General features: G+C 39.6%; 1 protein-coding gene across 3 annotated transcripts in view; it reads left to right on the top strand.

Annotated features, from left to right (window-relative positions):
• The window catches only part of DIP2B (disco interacting protein 2 homolog B), a 221,688-nt gene that overhangs the window by 90,012 nt on the left and 109,793 nt on the right, over positions 1-21,883 (top strand). For all 3 annotated transcript variants that reach the window (XM_028533424.2, XM_036019034.1, XM_036019035.1), the window contains exon 2: positions 21,442-21,513. In XM_028533424.2, the coding sequence (XP_028389225.1) occupies positions 21,442-21,513 (72 nt within the window). The remainder of the gene's footprint in view (positions 1-21,441; positions 21,514-21,883) is intronic.

Below are 21,883 nucleotides of genomic sequence, written 5' to 3'. Positions count from 1 at the left end.
CACCCTTTGGGAGAACCTTAACATAAGTCCTTTTGTCGGCCCGCATCTGGTCCCTCACTACACTGGCAGTGTTGATCGCTGCTTGGAGTCAGGCATGGTCTAGGCACTTGGGGTGTGCCAAAACAGGCCAAGCTTACCTGGTGGAGCTTGTGCTTCAGGGAAGAGACAGACAATAAACTATAAACTTAATAGAGTTTTTTAGAACATATTATTTTACCTGGCTTTTCAACAGCTTCTCACATTGCTCTAAAATACATCCTTGTGCAATTCTGGATTATTCATGAATGCTGCTGCTTTATGTCTCTGGTCATCTGTAAATGAATAATTTCCCAAAGCAGCTTGCTTTCCCTTTCTCATTTGCCCAGCAAGAATTAAAAAAATACCTTTTCCCTTTTTTTAATCTTTCCTTCCAATGCAGCTTTGATGGTGATGATGACATCTTTTGAAAGGTTTTGCAATACATTACTTTTCTTTGTGCATCCTCCCTCCCTCCCCCCTTCCCTCTCTCTCTCTCTCTCTTTCTCTCTCTCTCTCATGCACACACACACACACACACATACATGTGCCTGCACACATACCACTGTGAGGAAGAGAAGTTGGATATTCATATCTCTGTTTTGCATGAGGACACTAACAGAGGACTGGAAATGATTTGCTTAAAGTCACATATCTAGTTAGGCATGAAACCTTATTACCAACCAGATCGTTTTATTCCCAAATTCATGTTTTTCACACTGTGCTATGCTGTTTACATTGTATATTTTAAAAGTTTTTTTCTAAACAAAGATGGTTCTTTTCTGCTAGAATTCTCAGCAAGTATCTTTTTTTTAGATATATAATACTCCAAAATAATTTTTTAGCTTTTCCCAGTTGTTGAACATTTAGATTTTTCAGTTTGTTACTATAAAACAACACTGAGTGGACACATTCGATGCCTTCAGTCAAAACATATACACATTTTAAAGACCCTTTAACACTGCACAATTATTTCCCCTGAGGGAATGTTCTGATTTCATTATTTCTTCACATTAACCAGTTATCCGTATAACAGAAAGCTTGACAGGATGTAATTATAGCCTTTGCCTGGGGAGATTGGAGTCACTGGTTGTTATTTATTAGTTTAACTGTTATCATCAACACCATTTCTATAAAAATTACCTGTTTTCTGTGATGGCAGTAGAAGATTTTGAGATTATGATCTTTTGCATTGTTTTGTTCTTTTCCTGACATGTAATTTATGACAGCAGTTCTGTAAGGACATCCGTATTTACATTCACATTCAACTGCTTCCATTTCCTGCAGCTCAACTGAACAGGAAAAAAATCGAAATATTGGGAACCTTTGTTTTTAATTAGCAAGCTACCTCAATGGCTGAGAGATGGTGTCAGTTCATAGAACCGGACAGAACTATTTTCATGATAGCAATTAACATTTACTCACTCAGGGTAGGAGACTATAAATTCAAGAGTCACATGTTTGAATGAAATCCATCTCTGTCCCTTATTGTACACATGGCCAGGACAGTTATTTTAGACATCTTTGGGTGTTTCAAATGATTTCTAAAACCCCTGTTTGGCACCTACTACTAGTATCTGATGAGGACAGAATATTTACTTAGGGTTCACTGTTTTAATTACTAGCAGTATTAATAATAGAAGTTGATTGCTATTTTCCACAGAAAAGCCTTTGTCATGGTGTAAGTGTGGGTGTCAACACCACTTCATAAAGGAGAAAACACAGCCCCCTGTTGCCAGTCCGAAACGTGTGCACTTCCTCTGTGGGGGAGCAGCCTGACACAGTGAGCTGCACATCCACTCTGCTCCCCGGGAGCGCAGGCCGGGCCGGGCCTGGCACAGCAGCGGTGGGGCTGGAATGCCAGTCCCTTGGGCTCACTTCTCTCCCCCATTGGATAGTTCCGGAGAGCATTCACCTGTATGTTTAGATAACCATTTTATCGATTAGTTTTAAAATCAGTGGCTTGCTTTGAAAAATGTTTTATAAAATTCAAGCATTCCTGTTTTTTAACCCCCTCAAAAAATTATTTTCTAAAGATAAGTGTTTCAGAGAAGCCTGATAATTTCCAGTATTAAAGCTTAAAACGTGTTTAAATTTCGTAATTCATTGATTTGCGTAGCTGTTTCCTCCTCCTGAAAGAGTCCTACCAGAGGTCTCTTCCCAAGGTGTTCGTGTAGCTTTCTCCTTTAGGTTTTGTTCAGCTCATTCTCAAATGGGTTCTGCTCGATTGTCCGCTTTAATGCTGCAGGCTGCCTTCCCCATCTCAACTTCCCACACACTGCTCTCCTTTTCCTTTCTCTATATAATTTATATACCTGGTGTGTTTATAGTTTATTGTCTGTCTCTTCCCTGGAATATAAACTCCATCAGGTAATCTTTGTCTGTTTTGGCACACCTCAAGTGCTGAGACCAGTACCTGACGCTTAGCAGCAGTCAGCACTGGCTGAATGAGAGATGTGTGGAAAAGGCTGACCAGAGAGAGCCTTTTAATTTAAAGTATGTTTGTTTTTTATGCCTTATATAAAATATTTTATATATATTTGGTATTTACATCTTAGCCAGTTCAGCAAACACTTCTCTTGCTTTTTGTAAGCAGCGAACCAGGAAATTGAACTCAAGCTCTTGGCTTCAGATTTGGGGCACTGACCATTGCACCACATTGCCTCACAGTAGGCTTTTTTGTTGGCCTTTGTAATGTTTCTATGCATTCTCACTATGTCTTGCTTCATATTTAACCTGTTAACTTTTATTTGAGCAGTTAAATCATACCCTGTCTCGTGCCCAGTTTCTAAACCCACACCTGCTTGTATATGGTTTTGGTGCCAGGCACCATCTTTACCCCTGTGTTTTCCGCTCCATCCTTATCTTGGTTTGCCACAGTTACCACTCCTGTTATATAATTCAGCACTCTCAGCCTGTGATCAGAGAGCAAACATTCTCTCATTCTTGTTATTAACCACTCAGGGCTGATCACTAAGCAGCTCTTGGAGTTCTGTAAATCCCTGTCATTAGTCTTAAGCAGGTTCATGTATTTCAAACTTCAAGCTTATATATTAATTTACTGAAGTAGTTTCTACCTTTTCCCTCTTAGGAATCCATTAGTAGAAGAAAATGAGGCAGAAATACAGCAGGACTGCATACTCACAAATAGTTTGGTGGTACCAAAGTTTATGTAATTAAATATATGTATCTCGGTAATATAATTGGTATCTAAGTTAAAATTCAATATTTAATACTTGCAGTAACTATTTCTAGCAAACAAGTCATATCAATGTAAAGAGAAAACTAGGCAACATCATGCCTTTTTATAAATCAGCAAAGAATTTTTTGCCTTTGATATGTCCAATTTTGAAAAGAGGACTCGACAGAGTGGGGGAACTGGGAAGAGAGAATGTCATAGTGCATGGAATGGGCACGTAGTTATGTCTCCATCTGACAGCTGCCTAGTCAAATAAAAAGCATGTGAAGTAGTTGGGAATTGGATCTTTTATAAAAGGCTCAAGTCGTTCAGTGCCATTTAGGCTGGAAAGAAGAGGGGGAGCTGTGACTTGGCACACCATTTCAGTGATGAGGAAGGTTATTGGCTGTCTTTCAGATTTTTAAGGTAGTTGTTCATCTCAGGTGATTGAGCCTGATCTGATTCTTTTGTTGGGTTAGGACACAGTGGAGGTCTTTTCTCAGGAACTGTACAAGGATAAATTTACAATGATGATAAAGCCATGGACTGTTTCCAGGCCTTGGCTTGCTGAATTAGTACACTGGAGAAATGTTGACCTTGGCACTGACCGGAGCACCAAATTCCTTTCTCTGCATTGTTTTGCATCTCATGCAAACTCCTGCTGGATTGTGCGCTCTGAGATAGTGATAGTACACTGAATACTCTGCTAATTACAGAATTAGCTTTTGAAAGAATTAACTGCAGATGAGGTAGGCAAAAATTATTTATAGTACCAAAAGATTTACTCCGTGAATCCTTTAAATAGCAAAGTCCTTAATGCTCCTAAGTATGATTGCTCATGTGCACTTTGTAAGAAACAAATGTATTAAATATAACAAGTAAATCTCTTGGCGCTATGCAAACCCAACCTCACCCCATTTCCTTATGAACCTACATTATCAAATGGCAGATATAGTATTACATGCACAGTATATAATACAAGTAAAAGGCTCAGTAGTAGGTTATTTTCTGTGGCTGGCCTTTATAAATGTTATCTTTCATTAATTTGTAACTGGATGGCATTGTTGACAGATGAAGTAGTCTATATGATATCACTTCTTTGGAATTTTTGTAATTTGCTTTATGGTCTGGTAGTGGTCAGTTTTCATAAATGTTCTGTTTGTTTAAAAGGGGGATATATATGTATATGAAGTCTGTCCAGAAAAAGCCCAGCCATGGTTAATATAACAAGAACAGTTTGCACGACATGAGTGTAACATGGCAGCCAAGGAGAGTGGACTGGAATGCACATGCATGAACAATGATGACTTCTCTGTACTAGTCAGTGGAGACGGTAGATGCTGCCAAGTAAGCATGTGTACTGTGTGGCCGTTGTATTCAAAATGACTGAGCAAGTAGAGCAACGAATCTGCATAAAATTTTGCATTAAGCTTGAACATTCCTCCACTGAAACTATTCGGATGATTCAGAAGGCTGCAACTAGGGGCAACTGGTGATTGTCAGCTTCATCACTATAACATGCCCACTCATGTATCACGTCTAGTACAGTTTTTTGGTGAAACATCAAATCACCAAGGTGACTCAGCCCCTCTCCAGCCCAGATTTGGCACCCTGCAACTTCTAGCTCTTACCAAAACTAAAATCACCTTTGAAAGGAAAGAGATTTCAGACCGTTTATAAGATTTGGGGAAATACTATAGGGCAGCTGCTGGCAATTGGGAGAACCCTGTGAGGTCCCAAGTTGGCTACTTTGAAAGGGACTAAGGCATCATTGTCCTGTGTCCTGTATTTCTTGTATCTTGTGTCTTTAGTAAGTATCTCTCTTTTTCATATTAAATGGCTGGATACCTTCTGGACAGACCATATCATATATATATATATATATATCCATATCAATTAGAGTTCCACAAGAGATTTAAGCTCTATGGAAAATTGAGTGGCTCATCTCAGTTCTCCCAAATATGGTACCATAATAATACCATAATACCAAAATAATACCATAGCTAGTATTATTTTAGATGCACAGGAAATACAGCATCCATTGTATATAAAGAGTAGAAAGAAAGAAACATGATGAACTGCTAAAGATTCTTACAAATGACTAAGAAGTTTATATACACATACCCATACCCATTATCGGTACAGTCTGTTTTTGAGATAACAGTGTATTTTGAATAGCTGTGATTTGATTGATAAAATTTTAGATGCAGTGAGGTTCTTTTTTAAACCTTCATTGAGGTGTAATTAACATGCCATCCAATTTACCCATTTAAAGTATGCAATTCATTGTTTTTTTAGGAAATTCACAGAGTTGTGCAACCATCATTACAATCTAATTTTAGAACATTTTATAGCCCCCCCAAAATGCATCAAGCAGTCCTCCCCTCCCCCACGAGCAACAACTAATCTATTTTATGTCTCTGTGGATTTGCCTGTTCTGGACATTTCATATAAATGCAATCATACAAAATGTCATCTTTTATGTCTGGCTTCTTTCACTTAGCAGATTGTTTTCATGGTTTATCCCTGTTGTGACATGTACCAGTACGTCATTCCTTTTGTTGCCGGATAATATTTCATTGTTTGGGTATACCACATTTTGTTTATCCATTCATCCATTGATGGACATTTGGGTTGTTTGTGTTTATGAATAATACTTCTATAAACTGCAGGTATAAATTTTTGTGTGAGTATATATTTTCATCTAAGGAAGTATTTTTAGCTGATCTTCTACATAAATATCACCCAATCCAGAAAGTCATACAACCCACATCAGAACACTTTCATTTGTAATTTGTTCTGAGATTTATATGGTTGGGCTAGGGACAGAGTGAGTTGAGAGGGGAACAACATTTATTGAGTGTCCACCTGGACCAAGTACTCTGCCAGGAGCTCTGCATACATCATCTCTTAATCCTGCTAACAGTCCTGTGAGACAGGTACAGCTTTCCTCATTTTACAGATAAAAAACAAGGACCCAGGAACCTTAAATAACTTGTTCAATGAGACATAGCCAGGCTTATAATACAGATGTGGCTGACTTCCAGAGCATCATACAGAAATGGAGGAGTCAGAAAATTTTAAACTTTAAAAGCAAAAAACCTTTTAATGGTAATCTTCTTTTACCAAATCAGGTCTTTCCACTGATTTCACCTTTCTTCCTTTCCTTGACTTGATGGTATTTATTTTCTACTACTGAAAGGGCCATTGCTCTATGCCTGTATGTTCAGTAGTAAAATCTTTTGGCTAAGTTGAGAGTCTTTTGTCCACACACAGTTTTATATTGAAGCCTGATCGAGTGTAATCAGTAAAAGCAGAGTTGCTCCGGTTGAAGCTTGGAGAATTTCCTGGAATTACTAATGCCTCCGCTTTTAGTCTGAAAACAGAGGAAAAACATCATTCCTCACACAGCTTGCTTATTTCCAGGCTGTAGTCCTTCAACAATTGGCAAATTAGTAATTGGAATTTGTATTCATGTGTCTATTTTTAACCGATAGTTTATTTAGATAATATTTTGTGATGGGGAACTCTTAACATATCAAATGGTTGCTGTTTTAACTTCAAGAATAAAAATAAACACAAGTACAATGTAGAAATGCTATTTTGATGGTGCTAAACCTTTCATGGAAATAGCATCTACCAGAAGCATTAACAACTAGCACGATGTGTTGATGAATCCAGTTCAAGGCTTTCAATATGTGTACTTAAAGAATTTTACATTAGTTTAAAGGTTGCTTTGCAATGTTCTGATTTAAGTAAGTAAGCCAGATTTACTTTGTAAGGATTCAGCCTAGATCAAAGTCTCATTGACATAAGACTGTGTGTGAAAAAAACATTTATCAAGAGGATTAATAGTAAGAAGTTTATAAAGGTGTTTCTCACCCATGTCACAGTTAAATTGGCTTTTAAAAGTTTTAATACCATGGTTTGTGGTTCTGGAAGGGACATCAAGTAGTGACAGTTACCTATTGCCAGTGACTGGAAATCACCTCATTTACTGTATATTTTTTGGATTATGGGTTTGACTATATATAACAGAGACCCCAAATAACAGGTATTTAAACAAGACAGAAGATGATCTCTATGTCATTTAACAGCTTGCACTAGTATGGCAGCTCCACTTCATCAGGTCATTGGGCTTCAGGCTCTTTCTATCCTGTTCCTACGCCACCTGTGCATCTAGCCATCACCCGTGGTCCGAGATGGCTGACTATCAGAATCGCTTCTCAGCCACCACAAAGGAGAAAAAGAGGGGGCTTGCCTTTCCCTTTAAGAGCACCTCCTGGATGTCCCACACATTCTTTCTGTCCAGACCACATTGGCTAGCACTTAGTTATTTGACCACACCTAGTAGCTATGAGGGGACTGGGAAATGTGGTCAGTACCCTGAATGGTTGTTTTGTCCAGCTAAAAATTTTATTGTGGAAGACGAGAAGATACGGGGTGGGGTGGAGGGGGCACTTGTTTCTCCTTAAGCCCCTTGGCACACAAACTGCCTATGCTTGGCTTTCTTAATGATATTTTCTCATCTTTCATATTCTGTTAAAACACTATAATTACATTCCTTAAAAAGCTTTATTCTGGAAAAAAACATGTTACAAAAATACTTGTTTCAAATGGGGAAGAGAATAAGAAAATAGTATTTTAAATTGACAAAGTATTTTTAATGCAAAAATAATAGTAATAATAAACTTTAAAAGAATTCTAAGTCTGTAGCTGTAATACCTAAACGTAATTGAACATATCCAACATTTGATTATTTCTAGCTTTTCTTCTGGAATAATGGCTTTGCTTATTACCACCACTGTCATGATGGGGAATATTTATTCTCTTTAAGCATATTTCATATATTGACAGCATTCAAAGTTTGTTATTTTTTCTATAATTATATTAAGATATGTGGCAGGGTTTTGTTTGGAGGGTGAGTTTAGGGAAAGAATGGTGTACTGGGTTTTTCATTATTACTGAGTATGAGTAGCAGTAGTGTGTATTTTTCCTTTTAATTTCTAACTTTGTGATTAGTGCATTGAGTGAAGTACAGGAAATATCTGTTCAAACTCTGAAGTATTATTCCTTGCATTGTTGTTTTTGCTATTTTAGGAAGGAATTTGGCTGGTCTTCTTTTTTTTCCCCCCTCTAAGTGAAACTGCAGGAAAGAAGTAGATCTTTTGGTAATGATATTTGAGATTTAAATATCTCTAGGGGAACAATAGGCTCACACATTACGGAAAGAGCCAAACCATACTATGTCAGCATAGCTCCTAAACATGGGTGGCTAGGTATTTATAAAATTAGAAGTCATTCATAAGAATCCTTAAGCAGTTCATCATACATCTTTCTTTCACTATCCTTTTTTACCTGTTAAGTATATCAGCTCTTGGACTACTGAAATACCATAGTCAGCTTTCTATTACAAAGGTTATTTTTTTTATTTTGCTTGTTTCCCCACCCTTGCTCAGGGAGCCTCTTTTCCTAAGAGTATTATTAACATTTATTCTTTTGCTAAGGCTGCATTGAGGGGTGTGGGTTTTTTAAAAAATATATTTTTAATTTATTTTTAGAGACAGTAAGGGAGGAAGAAAGAGAGAGAGAAACATCAATGTGTGGTTGCCCCTCATATGTCCCCCACTGTGGACCTGGCCTGCAACCCAGGCATGTGCCCTGACTGGGAATTGAACCTGCGATGCTTGGTTCGCAGCCCGTGCTCAATCCACTGAGCTACCCCAGCCAGGGCTGGTGTGGGTTGTTTTTATTTAATTTTTAAAAATAGTGACCACCAATTATTTATTTTAAATTGCCACAGTAAAAGAGGAACCAGCAGCAGCATTTGGATGTCTTTTATGAATATCTGATCCAGGGTGAACCCTTCTAGGTTCGGGAACTCCCTTTTTCCTTCCTACCACTGCTGCTGATGGTTCTGTTCTCTCCCTTCCTCTGCCTCTTCCCTCTACTGATCCATCCCTTCAGTCACTCTTTCACAGACCCGGGCCCCTCACCCTCTGAACTTCCACCCCCAGGCTCCCCAAAGCCCTGTCTTGCACCAGCGGTCATCTCTTCACTTACAGTCTCTGCTCCATCCCCCAGGCCTTTAGGAGAAAATGCCCAAGAAAATTTTAGCTTTTAGTGTTTTCTCTAAAATGTAAATTAATCTTTGGTCTTCTATTCTTTATCACTTTTTCATGGCTTTTGTTTTTAATAGGTTATTTTTTTCTTGGTCTTTCATAAGTTCAAAGTGCGAGAGGAAGACCAGGGATGGGAAATAGCAGAGGAGAATTAGCCAGCAGGAAACCTTGTATTGTCCTGATCTCCCTCCCAGATCCCTCTCTGCTCTCTCTCCTTTTGGAATCCTGTTGTTTCTTCCTGACAGTGATGTGTTCTACCATCCCAAGATGGATCCTAAGTGCATTTGCCATAGATACTTTATAAAGTTACAGAAGTTAGGTTGATAGTAATGCAAATCATTATTCAGCAAATATTTATTATTGCTTGCTTGATTGACTATTGACCAATTAGTACTTGCTAGCCTGGATCCCATTTTCCTCCCTTCTTCCATTCTCCTTACCTATTAAAACCCCAGCTCTAAATTATTCACATTGTCAGCCTTCTTCCAGGGACTGCTGGAGAAAAGTCACAAAACTGGCAATTGGTGCCACTGAAAATGCTGCTCTCTTGTCTCCCTGGGCCTTCGGCAGTGCCTCACACCCTCTCCATTTCTCTAGTTAACTCCCTTTGCCATTAGAGTAGCAGATGTCATTGAGTTCTTACCCTGTGTTAGGTTCAGAGAACTTTGCATGTATATCTCCCTAATCCTCATAACCACAGGTAGGTTATGTCATCTTCGTGTTACCAGTGAGGACAGTGGGGCGTAGTGAGGTTAACTTTTAAGGAAACAACTGGCTGACAGTGAGCAGAGCTGGGACTGCAGTCTTTATCTGCTGCACAGACCTCCCATTCCTCTAGCGGCACTGAGTATCTCACTGAAACCCTTTCCATCCCTCTCAGCAAAGAGCCAAGAGAGGCAGCTTTGAGTGCTAGTTAAGAGCTCGGACACTGGAGCCAGGCCATCTGGTTTGAAGCTGGCTTTCCCACAGATAAATGTGTCCTGTGTGGGCCACTTACTCTTCCTGTGCCTCACTTTCTTACCTAAAAACTTGGACCAATAATAATACCCCCCCCATTGTTCTGAAGTTTAAATGTTGAACACTCTCGATGAATGGTACCTGCCATGAGATAAGAACTAAATGAATGTGGAAGAGAAAGAGACAAAAACCCTTTACTCTGGCTCCTATGCAGAAGGAAATTTAGAGGTTATCAGACCAGAGCCTGCCCCCAGTGCTCCTCCAACATCAGTATTTGTTATCCATCCATGTCTCCTTTCTTAGAGAAAAAAGTATCAATAAAGTCCTACAGTGCTTCCAACCGTTTATGCATTTTGGCAAACAATGAGATAAAAAGGCTGTGTGGGTACTTGTAGTGACTGTCCCAGGGTTTCCAGCTCCTCTAAGGCTGCCCAAGGGCTGAGGGTAAGCCTTTCCACCTCCATAAAGCGCTCACAGACCAAGGATGCACAGCATTCACAGCATGGCTGGGGAGCTCGGAGACTATCCCTGTAGGTAATCCATGCCCCCAGCTCTGGGTCTTATTCCTTCATATCTTTTCAGGAACATCAGTCTTTATCAATTACCTTGTTCCTTTGCTATTTTTTTTTCTTGATGCTACTTTCCTACTTAAAGCCCTTCAGTGGCTTTCTCTCATTTATAATAAAATCCCAAATCCTTCAAATGGTCTCCAGGACCTTGGAGGATCTGGGCTCCCGCTGCCCCCCAAGCCTCATCCCAGATCCCCTTGCCACACTGCCTTTCAGTGGCGCTCCTGCCCAGACCCACCCCACTCAGGGTCTTTACAGGGGATCTGCTTAGCCTATCACTGCAGGCCCACAGCCCTCTGCCCCCGGCTTCTGTTTCATTTTCAAAATATTTTAACATACTCATTTTCTTAAGACTCAGCTTAAATATCACTTCCTCAGAGCAGCCTTCCCCTGCTGCCCAGACTAGGTCATATCCTGGGTTTGAACCTTCCATGCTCAGAAGCTCTTAGCATGTGCTTCTGGAATCTGTCAGAGCTCTCAGCTCCCTGCACAACTTCTGTGTAGCCCTTGTCAAACTTGTAATTAAGTCATTAATTATATCATTATTTCTAGATGTCTCTCTGTGCTACAAGAGTCTGTAAACTTAATGATGGTGACTGTATATTTCGGGACCATGTCTTCTGTTCTGTACCTCTTAAGTAGTGCTTTGCAGGTAGGAAGTTCTTAGTATATGTTGGTTGAATCAGTGTTTCATCCTCTCTAGTAGCTCCTTCTACATAACAAAGGAAAAATCTGTTACTCTCACTTCACCTCTTATCCATTCTTTAGTACACTAAATAAACTGTATTCTTCCCTCACTGTCCCTTTAAAACTATCTTTAATTGGGCCATGGGTGATCTAGCTGCCAAATCCAGCAGGTAGTTTTCAATCTTTATTTTACATTTGTGACAGTACATTATTCTTCACCTTCTCTCTTTCCCTCTCCCTTCTCTCTCACTCCCCTATTCGTTCCTGGTCTTGCTGTGTACCTGCGTTATTTCTTTTTCCTCTGCCCACCCTTTAAATGTCGGTTTTCTTCAGGATTCCTCTTCTGGCCTTCTCTTCTCAGGCTGCATTCCTGCTGGTGATATCATTAACACCCAAGCCTTCAGCTGTCACTTCCTACACTGCTGGTGAAAATCTAATATCTGTCCTAGAGCTTATCTTATCAGTTGCCTGCTAGATAATCTTCTCTTAGTCTTGACTTGCCACATATAACAGTGCCAGGGAAGTGGGATTCATCCAACATAAGCCAAAAGCAGCCTTAGAGCTCATTCGAACCTCATTCCTACTGATGAGGAAACAGGCTCAGAAAAGTGCAGTGGCTTGCCTGGGGCCAGAGGGCTAATTTGGAGGAAAACCTGTCTCCCAACATCTATAATTCAAGGCTGTGAATCCATTCCAAACACATAAAGATCATCTGTTTTCTTTCTCATTGGAAAGGCCCTTTCCATTCGGACCAACCAAGCTGCCTATTTTAGGGCCCACGTAATAATGTAGCGGTGACAGTATTCTCTCTGCTGCGTTGTCCCGAGTGTCCGTGGTTACCAGAGCAATGTGAACCAGCTACCAACAGCAGTCTTCACCTGTTTAAAAAATTTTCACTTATTTCTGCACTTGCAAGAGGAACATAGTTAGATTTTTTTATCAATTGTTAATTTTATCTGCACCACTGAAAGAATACCTGGCACATGGATTGTTTAATTCAGATTCAGTGATTGGCACAGATATTATTACTTATTGCCTGATTTTTTTTCAAACTGTAAGAGAAAGTTTATTTAGAAAGTTACAGAGGTAGGAAAATTGAGCTAGCTGGGCGTGGAATCAGGAAACATTAGAGGCAAAAGGAGGGCCCTGGGAGCTTAGGACAGAGAAAGAAAGGCAGAGGTAATGCGCCTGGGGGAAGAAGAGGAGGAGGGGGAGCACCCTTATTGCCTAATTTTAAAAAATTATTCTGATGGATGTCAGAATAAAGGCAGATTAATTGAAAATACCTACCTGTTCTTGCAAGAAATAGTGTTTTGATTTTCTGAGGAACATTAAAGATGAAAGTCAGGTAAAAGAAGAACCCATAAAGAAAACTGCCTTTTCTTCCTGACTTTTTTTCCTGGGTGTTTTTCCCTGGGCATTTTCAGTTTTAGCCCTAAATTAAAATCACAACATCCATTAAAGGCATATCAGTCCTCTTTTGTGCATAATGGCACTGTCTTATATGTGTACATTCACATATATTCATTTTAACTAATCTCTGCTCATCTGGTTTAGAAATTTGTACGTCCTCTTTGATGTCAGTTTTCCTTCTTGTAGCTGTTGGCACCCAAAAGCACTGTCACAACTAATGTTGGCTCTTACTGCTGAGGGTCTAACACCATAATATGTCTTCAGAGGCACTTAATGCATTTTCTCCTTTTGCTTTTGAAAGGAGAATCTATCAGCTTAGAATTTTTAAAATAACCCGTTTAAGGATAAAGTTATTGTTAGGACTTAAGGGTGGGGCTGGCTGGGGTGGTGTCAACTAAAACTAATTGAATGTGCACTGCGTGCCAGGGACTTCTGCATTTATTCCTTATTCAGGATTCGTCATAAGGTAGGAGTTATTCCAGTTTTACCTATTTACCTGTTGTGAAACAGAGGTAGAGTTGTTCAGTGACTTGTCGAGGAGCCAGTAAATGGCAGGCTCAGGGTCCAAACCCAGGTCTGCCTCAGGCTAGAACCTGTGCTTTTTCCACCAACTGAACCATCCCAGGGATCCCTCTTGCTTTGTGTAAATACTCAGGTCATTTATATAGCAAATTTCTTATTTGCAGACATCGTTTTTCTAATGGACAAGTGAACATACCTTTTGCATTAGATGGATTAATTTAGCCAGCTGCCTGATGATGTAGTCATACTTAGAGTTCAGTTTCTCAGTGTGTTCAGATGTTTTATTCTGTTGGTTTTTATCTGTTTGAACTTGCTTGATGCCTTAGGTGAAATACCATCTGTAAGAAGTCATATATATTTGACCTAGAAAACAGAACTGTGTAGCCAAAACAATTCTATGATTTGAGTTTTGGGAGAAAGCAATCTGGGCTTATTCTTAAGTTCTTGATGTGGAAAATGTCTAGTTGTTGTTTTAAATGAGGTGAGAGGACATCTACTGAGAATGGAAATTTGTCCTAAAGTTAATTCCCTTGAAACTCTTTTGAAAGATTATTAAAAAGAAGAGAAATTATAGTTTTTATAAGCTGCTATTTGAAGTCTTTTAGAACCACTGAATTTTTTTCCAAAAGAAAAATTAGAATAAAAAATCTTGTTTTCTTTCAGCAGATTGAAGTATTTAAAGTTTATTTCTGGATAAACTATAAAAATATTGTATTGTTTCATCCTCAATTCAACCTAAGATTTGTTCTACCTTTGTGTAGAAAGAAACTTTAGAGATACAACAAGAACAATTGTTAGGAAAAGACAGATGCAACCCTGGCTGGGTAGCTCAGTTGGTTAGAATGTTGTCCTGGTACACCAAAGTTGTGGGTTCTGTCTCTGGTCAGGGCACATACAAGAATCAACCAATGAATGCATAAAAAAACATAACAACAAATCAGTGTTTTTTTCCTCTCTCTCTAAAATCAATTAAAAAAAAAAGACAAATGCCAAAATGCCCTGTTGCTGGAGTAAGGCCATTGTTTTGTGTGACTGTGAGCCTTTATTTTGTGTGACTGTGAGCCTTATATATCACCTCTGGAAGGAAGATGTTTGGAGGATGGTGGCTGGTGCATGTAATTTATTGAATGGAATTATTGTTGTGAGAAGAACATGATAAAATATAGTAATAAAAATTGTCTTCTAGCCAGCACCTGCTGCACATGACCCAAATCCTCTACCTTTTTCAGTTTTGCAAAGACTGACCTCATTCACATTCACAGCTATATTTTTGACTTTCTCTGTATGTGTCTACTTAAAAATCCCTAATGTATGAATAGCCACAACCCCATCCTCTTCCCCATTTCCAGCCATAGCAAACATGTAGCACCTTCCTGGTCTAAGATGTACATGTTTATTAGAATAGGTTTATTAGATACAAGTATAGGTTTGAAGGTGATGACTCTAGAGCTCTTTCTTCTTAGTTTTATTTCTTTCCCTACTAATTACTCCTTAACAAAAAAGAAAGGCCACACTCTCTGTTATCTGACTATTTAGTTATGATGCATAATGACTTCTTGCTGACTTTTTCAACTGCACTTGGACACAGTTGCTGCAGTTGGCTGTCTCAAAAGATGATTAAAACAGATAATTCACTCAATGTCCTGTTGGGGTGGGGGAGAGGGTGGGATTTTTTTAATGCCTTCTGCAAAGTCATCAAAAAGAAAAAAAAAGAAAAAGAAAGTCATCTATATTTTGGAGTGAGTCATAAAAGTTGTTTATCCCATGGTGGTCATTTTATGCACAATAGGTTAGTTTTATGCTTTTATCGCATCTGACTGGCGGGCCGCCTACAAATAAACAAAGAACAGTAAGAGAAGTCCAGAGACCCAGACGCTAGTCTTGCTGTGTATCCTTAAACTTAAAATTCCTATGCTCAGTAGCCTTACCTATGAAATGGGAATGATGACAGTATCACCTTATAAGGCTGTTGTGAGGCCATCGAAACAGAGACTGATGTATACTTAAATGCTTGATAAGTGTTCACTTACTATTATAATTATTTTTATTACCATTATTTCTTTTGTAGTCCCGCAGGATTTTGTACATAATCTCTTATGTACCACTTATGGCTACACTTAGAGATTGTAGCTAAGCTTATTGTTTAGGCTGGGGACTTCTTGAAGACATAGATACTGTTTTATTCATCTTTGCTTAACACTGCATGTCATTCATTCAGTGCTCAAAACTGTTTATCATGGGCTCCCCAGAGTCCCTCCAGCCATTACCACTTCTGACTAAATAGGTGTGACTTTGAGGCAGGGCTGCAATGACATGCACCTTTTTATTTCAATTGGAGCAGAAAGACTTTATGGCTGGAGCTGTAATCCTTGTTCTCTGCCTGTCAATTTTATATTGACATAGAACCTGGTGACCCTTCCGAATTTCCCAAATCCTGATGTGTTTAGGACCTAATTGTTCAGAGTGATGTGAAAATTATTTAGCATTACCCTACTTTTCTCTGGAAGAATCCTGAAGAAACTACCAAACATGACCATACCCATTTAGAGCCAGTCAGCAGCTAAGTGATTGCATCATTAGGAGTTTATGTTATAATTCTAAAAGGCCAGACCCAAACCAAAATGTCGCTTGCTCTGTAAAGCTTTTCTTTCCCTACCCAGCAGAGATCATGAGGCATCCCTCGGGTTCCACCCTGCGCTGGTGTGCATCTCTGCTGTGGCATTTGTGGAAGGCTTGTTTGCCTTCCTCTCCTTAGCGACACAGTGGCCACCCCTATCTCCACCTGGCCAGTGGGGTAGGCTTCAGTAGGCTTCCAGTGAAAGTTTGCTGATATGGGTACTTTCTGTAGTCCAGACTCCATAGTAAGTCCTTCTAATCCCAATAAAAGCTTCGCGAGGTAGATATTATTGCTCCCCATTTTACGGACACAGAAACTGAGACTCACCAAGAAGTCAGGTGAAATTTGCCTAAAGTCACATAGCCACAAAGTTGTCAGGCTGTGCTCTAGAGGTGGTTCTGCTGTGCTCAGACTCTGAGGTTCTACACAGCACCGTGCCTTCTCACTGAGTACATGTACACTCTATGGCTGAGTGAAGTGTAGGGCTCTTTCTCCATCACCGCTGACCTTTCAGAGGCATGGCTCAACTGGCAGGCTCAACACACCTGCTCTCGTACCCCTTTGTCAGTCTGCTTGAAGATGATTTGTGGGCTGCTTTTGCCAGGCCGCTATCATTGTCCTGGGTGGTGAGGAGAGAGGTTGGAAACATACTTCCTTTTTTTTCCACCCTGCACATGTGTCTTTCCATGTGTCCACTGTTGGCTATTCAAGAGTGTGGTCATGCTGAAGCAGCTAGACAGTCTGAAATTGTCTCCTGGGTGTCTGGGTCAATGTCTCACCAGGCCAGGTGCCACCTCACCTGCCAGGCACTGCAGACACTACTCCTCTAAGTGTCCTAAGTGTCTGTGTGGGAGAAATGTGTTACCCTAGTTGGAGGGGAAGGCTAATCCTCCCTTTGTTAAATTCTCAGAAAACTTGAACAACAGGTTTAACTCCAATCTATGCCATTGTGATGCAAATTTTATACTGGTAGAGCTATAGCACTCCTTTTTGTTTTATATGCCAGATGGCAAAAAAAAAAAAAAAAATCTGTTCTGAGTAAGAATGCCTGTGGTTGACTTAGTGTCTGTGAGCTCCCGAGGTTCCACGCTGTCCCTTGAGGCTGTATCGCTGAGACAGCATTCTTCCCCTCCCCTGTCTACCCTCCTCAGTCCATACTACCCAGCACACTCCAGACATGATTCTTTAGTGCCCAGTGATTTATGTGCATTCCCCTCTTCAGGCAGGCCAAGTGTTGCTTTTCTGGCTATCTTTGAGGTCTAGCTGTCGAGTTTCAATAAACCTTTGGTTCACTGGATTTCTCTCCCCGAGCCTTTCAGCTCCTGCTAATGTAAAGACCTATTTTTCCTCCCGTTTCCAGTTTTCCACTCAAGTACACATGTCTCTTTGATTTATTGTTTTTTCACTGCCTCCATTTTATTAATCCATTCAGTTTCTCATTCAACAAGTGTCTATTGTGCCAGGCTGTGGGCGGGCCACAGAGGAGAACAGACACAATCCCTGCTCTCAAGTGCACAGTCTAGTAGGGACACAGATGTGTACACAAATGATTAAAATGTCAGTGCTATGCTGAGTGTATCATAGAAGAAGTGTGCAGAGTTGTAGGGGCACCAAGAAGAAGTGGCTAACAAGTGGTGGCAGGCATCACTAAGAAGGTGGCTTTAGAGCAGAGCCTTGAGGTCAAAGAAAAGGGAGAGGACATTTTTAAGTTAGTATATGGCTCATCGTGCTAGTCCTCACATTCTCATTGCAGTTTATCTTCTCCTAGGGCTCTTTAATGTCTTTGCTCATTTACAGATTTAATGGAGCTAATTGGCATAGCTAAATTAGATTCTCGTGATTGACTTTTTCAAAACCTGAGATGGTTGATTAATGTCCAAGATACCAAGTCTAACAGTTTGTCCCATGATAATTTATTGACAGTGAATGATTGAGACTCTGAGCACTAAAGAAAGCTTTTAAAAGCCTTTTACTTTATCAGATGTGTTCTGAGCCAGCAGAAGTGGTCTTTGTGTCCCCTAGGGATGGAGGGAGGGAGAGAGAGAGGGAGAGAGGTGTGGAGGTAGGGAATCTTATGAGGGGAGAATGGGACAGGAGAATGCTTTTTTGTTTCTTTTGCAATAAAACAAGACACAATTTCCTGTTTCAAAGAATGTTTCCTTGGTAGGCTCCCATATATCTTGTTAGTTGTGTCTGTTGTTGGAGCATTGTACCACCACAGTTCTAATAGCAAGCCTTAGACAAAGTATATAGTCTGTAAATATTTGTTGGATGACTAATGGAATAAGTAAATGAATTATGGTGGTATACCAGTATCTTTCTGGGAGGTTTTCTTTTTTTATTTCCTGCACTATTCTTGGAAGTTCCTCTCTGCAAAACTAGTAGGTCAGTGCAGTAGTAGCCAATTTAAAATATCTTAATGAATACATGGATGTAGTTTGCTAATTTGAAAAGGTTTGGTTTTTATTTTTTAAGAAATGCACTGTGCATTTCTCTTATTTTAGTAGAGAAACAGAAATGAAGGGCTATTATGACTAAATTTGTACAGCCTTGTAAGTTGTCACTGTTGTAGCTTTAAAATATTTATTGTTTCTTGAAATAATGGGTGTTCATTGCAGAAAAATTAGAAAATATAGGCAAGCAAAAAGAAAAAAAAACTAAAGCCAACCCGTACTCTTGCAAGCCATAACTAACCACTGGTAGTATTTTACTGAATAAAAATCCAGATTTTCTATGCACGTGTGTGTGTGAGTGTGTAAAACTATTAATTAATCCAAAAATTGAATATACTGTATAAACTGTTTAGCGTCATGCCTTTTTGTCCTGTTACACATTATGACCATCCTATCTTGTGAACAGATATATTTCTGTAGAATCATTCGTTCTTAGAAAAATATTTTTGAAATTATACAGATCATTCACACTTATTTTATAAATCAACCTCTTATACACAAGTGAAAACCGCTCCATAATCTCATCCACAGAAGGATAAACATTAATTTAGTATATATAGTCTTCTAGACTATTTTCTCTCTATATGCAAACATATCTATTACTATATTTTTTGAAGAGTTTTTGTATTTTTTTTTAGAGAGATGGGAAGGGAGGGAGAAAGAGGGAGAGAAACGGCAACGTGTGGTTGCCTCTTGTTTGCTCCCTGGTGGGAAACTGGCCCACAACCCAGGCATGTGCCCTGACCAGGAATGGAACCACCGACCATTTGGTTCGAAGGTCAGCACTCAAGCCACTGAGCCACACCATCCAGGGCTGTTCCTTTTTTTTTAAATTACAAAATTAGATTGTATTATATCTAACACTCTGCAACTTGCCTTTTACTCTTAATATATTTTAGCTGTCTTCATGTGCCACAAAACATTTGAAATACCTGCATGTTATTATGTAGATTAGGGTTTCTCATTCTCAACACTGTCAACATTTTGTACTGGATAATTCTTTGTTATGGACTGTCCTGTGCATTTCAGGATGCTTAACAGCATCCTTGACCTCTGTCCCTCAGATGCCAGTAACACCCCTTCCTCTAGTTGTAACAGAAATGTCTTCAGACCTTGTGAGTTGTCTCCTGAGGGACACAATTACTCCTGCTGAAAGCTGTGATGTAGACAGTCTGTAGCGTAAGCTTCAAGAGTTCTTCCAGATTTTTCATTACAAAGAATGGGTCAGGGAATATTTTTAGTTGATTTTTGTGTACCCATGTGAATGTTATCATTTAATAAATTCCTGGAAGTGTAGTGGCTGAACCAAAATTTTGATAGCAATGGCCAAATTACTCCTAAGAGATTGTATCAATTTATTTTTCAGAACTATATTCTGATGATCCCAAAGCTGCATCTCTTTCCTGAGTTCTAGATCCATCTATCCAACTGTTAAGTGGACATCTCCTCTTGTATGTCTCATCATAGGCTTTTCCTAAGCTCAGCTCTCATTTGCTTTGATCCAGCAAACATGACACTCCTTGCTACATTCTGTCAAAGAATATCACCATCTGTTTGATTGCTGAAGCCAGAAATCATCTTCTCCTTCCTACATCCAACCAGCCATCAAATCCTATTCAATCTTCCTTCCAAATGTCTCTTAATCCACTCACTTTTCATCCCTTGTACCACTGTCTTTAAGCTACTACTAAAGTGTCCTGTGATCACTATAGTAGCATTGGGGGAACTGATCTCGCTAGCTGCTCCCCTTGGTCCCCATCTCCTCAGAAAGAGTGAGCTTGCTGCGCTCTGAGACCTGTGTTTCCCCCTGGGCAGGCCTGTCAGTGAGCCCTGCTGCCTCTCCACCTTCTGCTCGCCAGTCAGATGCAGAGGCCAGTGGCAACTGACATCCATCACTCCTGATTCCAAATCTGTGTCCATCAAAATGTACCCCTTCTCCCCTGCAAATTGGGTATTTAATAGGTAAATGTAAATTTGAATATATAAATTACTCTTTATACTAAAATTTGACTTTTAAATAAGGTTTTATCTGACTAAAAAAAAATTCTGTTTTGGAAAACAATGCTCTGTTATGTTAGCTCACCACATATATTCTCCCCCACTTTGAGTTACTCATTCTTCCTTGAATGGCCTCTTGTTCTCCTCCATTTCCAATTCCTTTTAACCCTGCACTCTACCCATCCCTCTGCTACCTTTTCATTAGTACCTAGCATGTTTCTTGATACTTCAACTAAACATTTTCTCTGCTGCTAATCAGTTTCTTTTTATTATTTGTTGTATGTGTACTTTTGGGTGCATTATGTATACTTTTAAAATTTAATCTTGTGAAAAAGACATGCATGTATATAAATACAGATCAGTGAACTGAGGGAAGAGGATACGGGGGTTCCAGACCCAGGTTCCCAGACAAGTGCCAGGGTATAGAAAGGGCCTTTCATATATCCCATCCCAGTGCATGATCCAGGATTTCTCCCCTTAACTGTACTTGTGATTTTATGTGGATCTATATAGCAATATCATTGAACACCTCCCAAATCAATTGTATTCATTTGGCCAAACTGAAACTTCGGAGAGGTAAAAAAAAATGTCAGCTTCGTAGTATTCCATTTGGCATATCTTAAATACTGAGGAATCAAGGGGTACCTGGGAACTCAGGAACCCCTGACATGGTATGCAGCATGTTGCTGTGCTAGGTTGGTGTGAGTTCAAGCCCTACAATTTTCCACAAGAAGTCAGTTCCAAGCCTGTGGGAAGTCACACATAGCAAAATCCCTGGCAAAGAACTATATATTTTTTCTTACTCTCTATGTGGTACTTCTGTAATACTCTGTAATTAATTTTATTTTTACAGTGAACAGGCACAGTGTTAGAATAATCCATAACATATTCCTGTTTCTTGCTATTTTAGGGGACATCACACAGAAAGGATATGAAAAGAAAAGGTCAAAACTCCTGTCTCCTTACATCCCGCAGACACAAGGTAGGCAATGAGAAGTGGTTTAAACCTTTTCAGTATTTTTATACCAAAGAATGCTGTTTTACAAGAGATCTGTCTTTTGTTGGTTCCTGTTTTTCCTTCTGTTCCTCACCAGGGGAGAGAAAAAAAGGAAGGAAAGAAAGGAGGAAATGAATCTTAACTGAGTATTTGCTGTGTGCTAGGCACTTTTCAAATACTCAAGGTCATCAAATCCTTTACAGAGAGCTTGGGCGATAGTGTGACTGCAAAGCTGATACATTCAATGGCAGAAAATTCCAGGTCGTGGAAAAACTGTATCTTATTTATGCCCAAGCACAGACTGTGATGGAGAGGAACAAAGGGAACAAAGATGAAAAGGAAGGACGGCCCTGAT

The sequence above is a fragment of the Phyllostomus discolor genome, chromosome 2, assembly GCF_004126475.2.
Source record: "Phyllostomus discolor isolate MPI-MPIP mPhyDis1 chromosome 2, mPhyDis1.pri.v3, whole genome shotgun sequence".
NCBI lineage: Eukaryota > Metazoa > Chordata > Mammalia > Chiroptera > Phyllostomidae > Phyllostomus > Phyllostomus discolor.
This window is presented reverse-complemented; position numbering and strand designations above follow the sequence as displayed.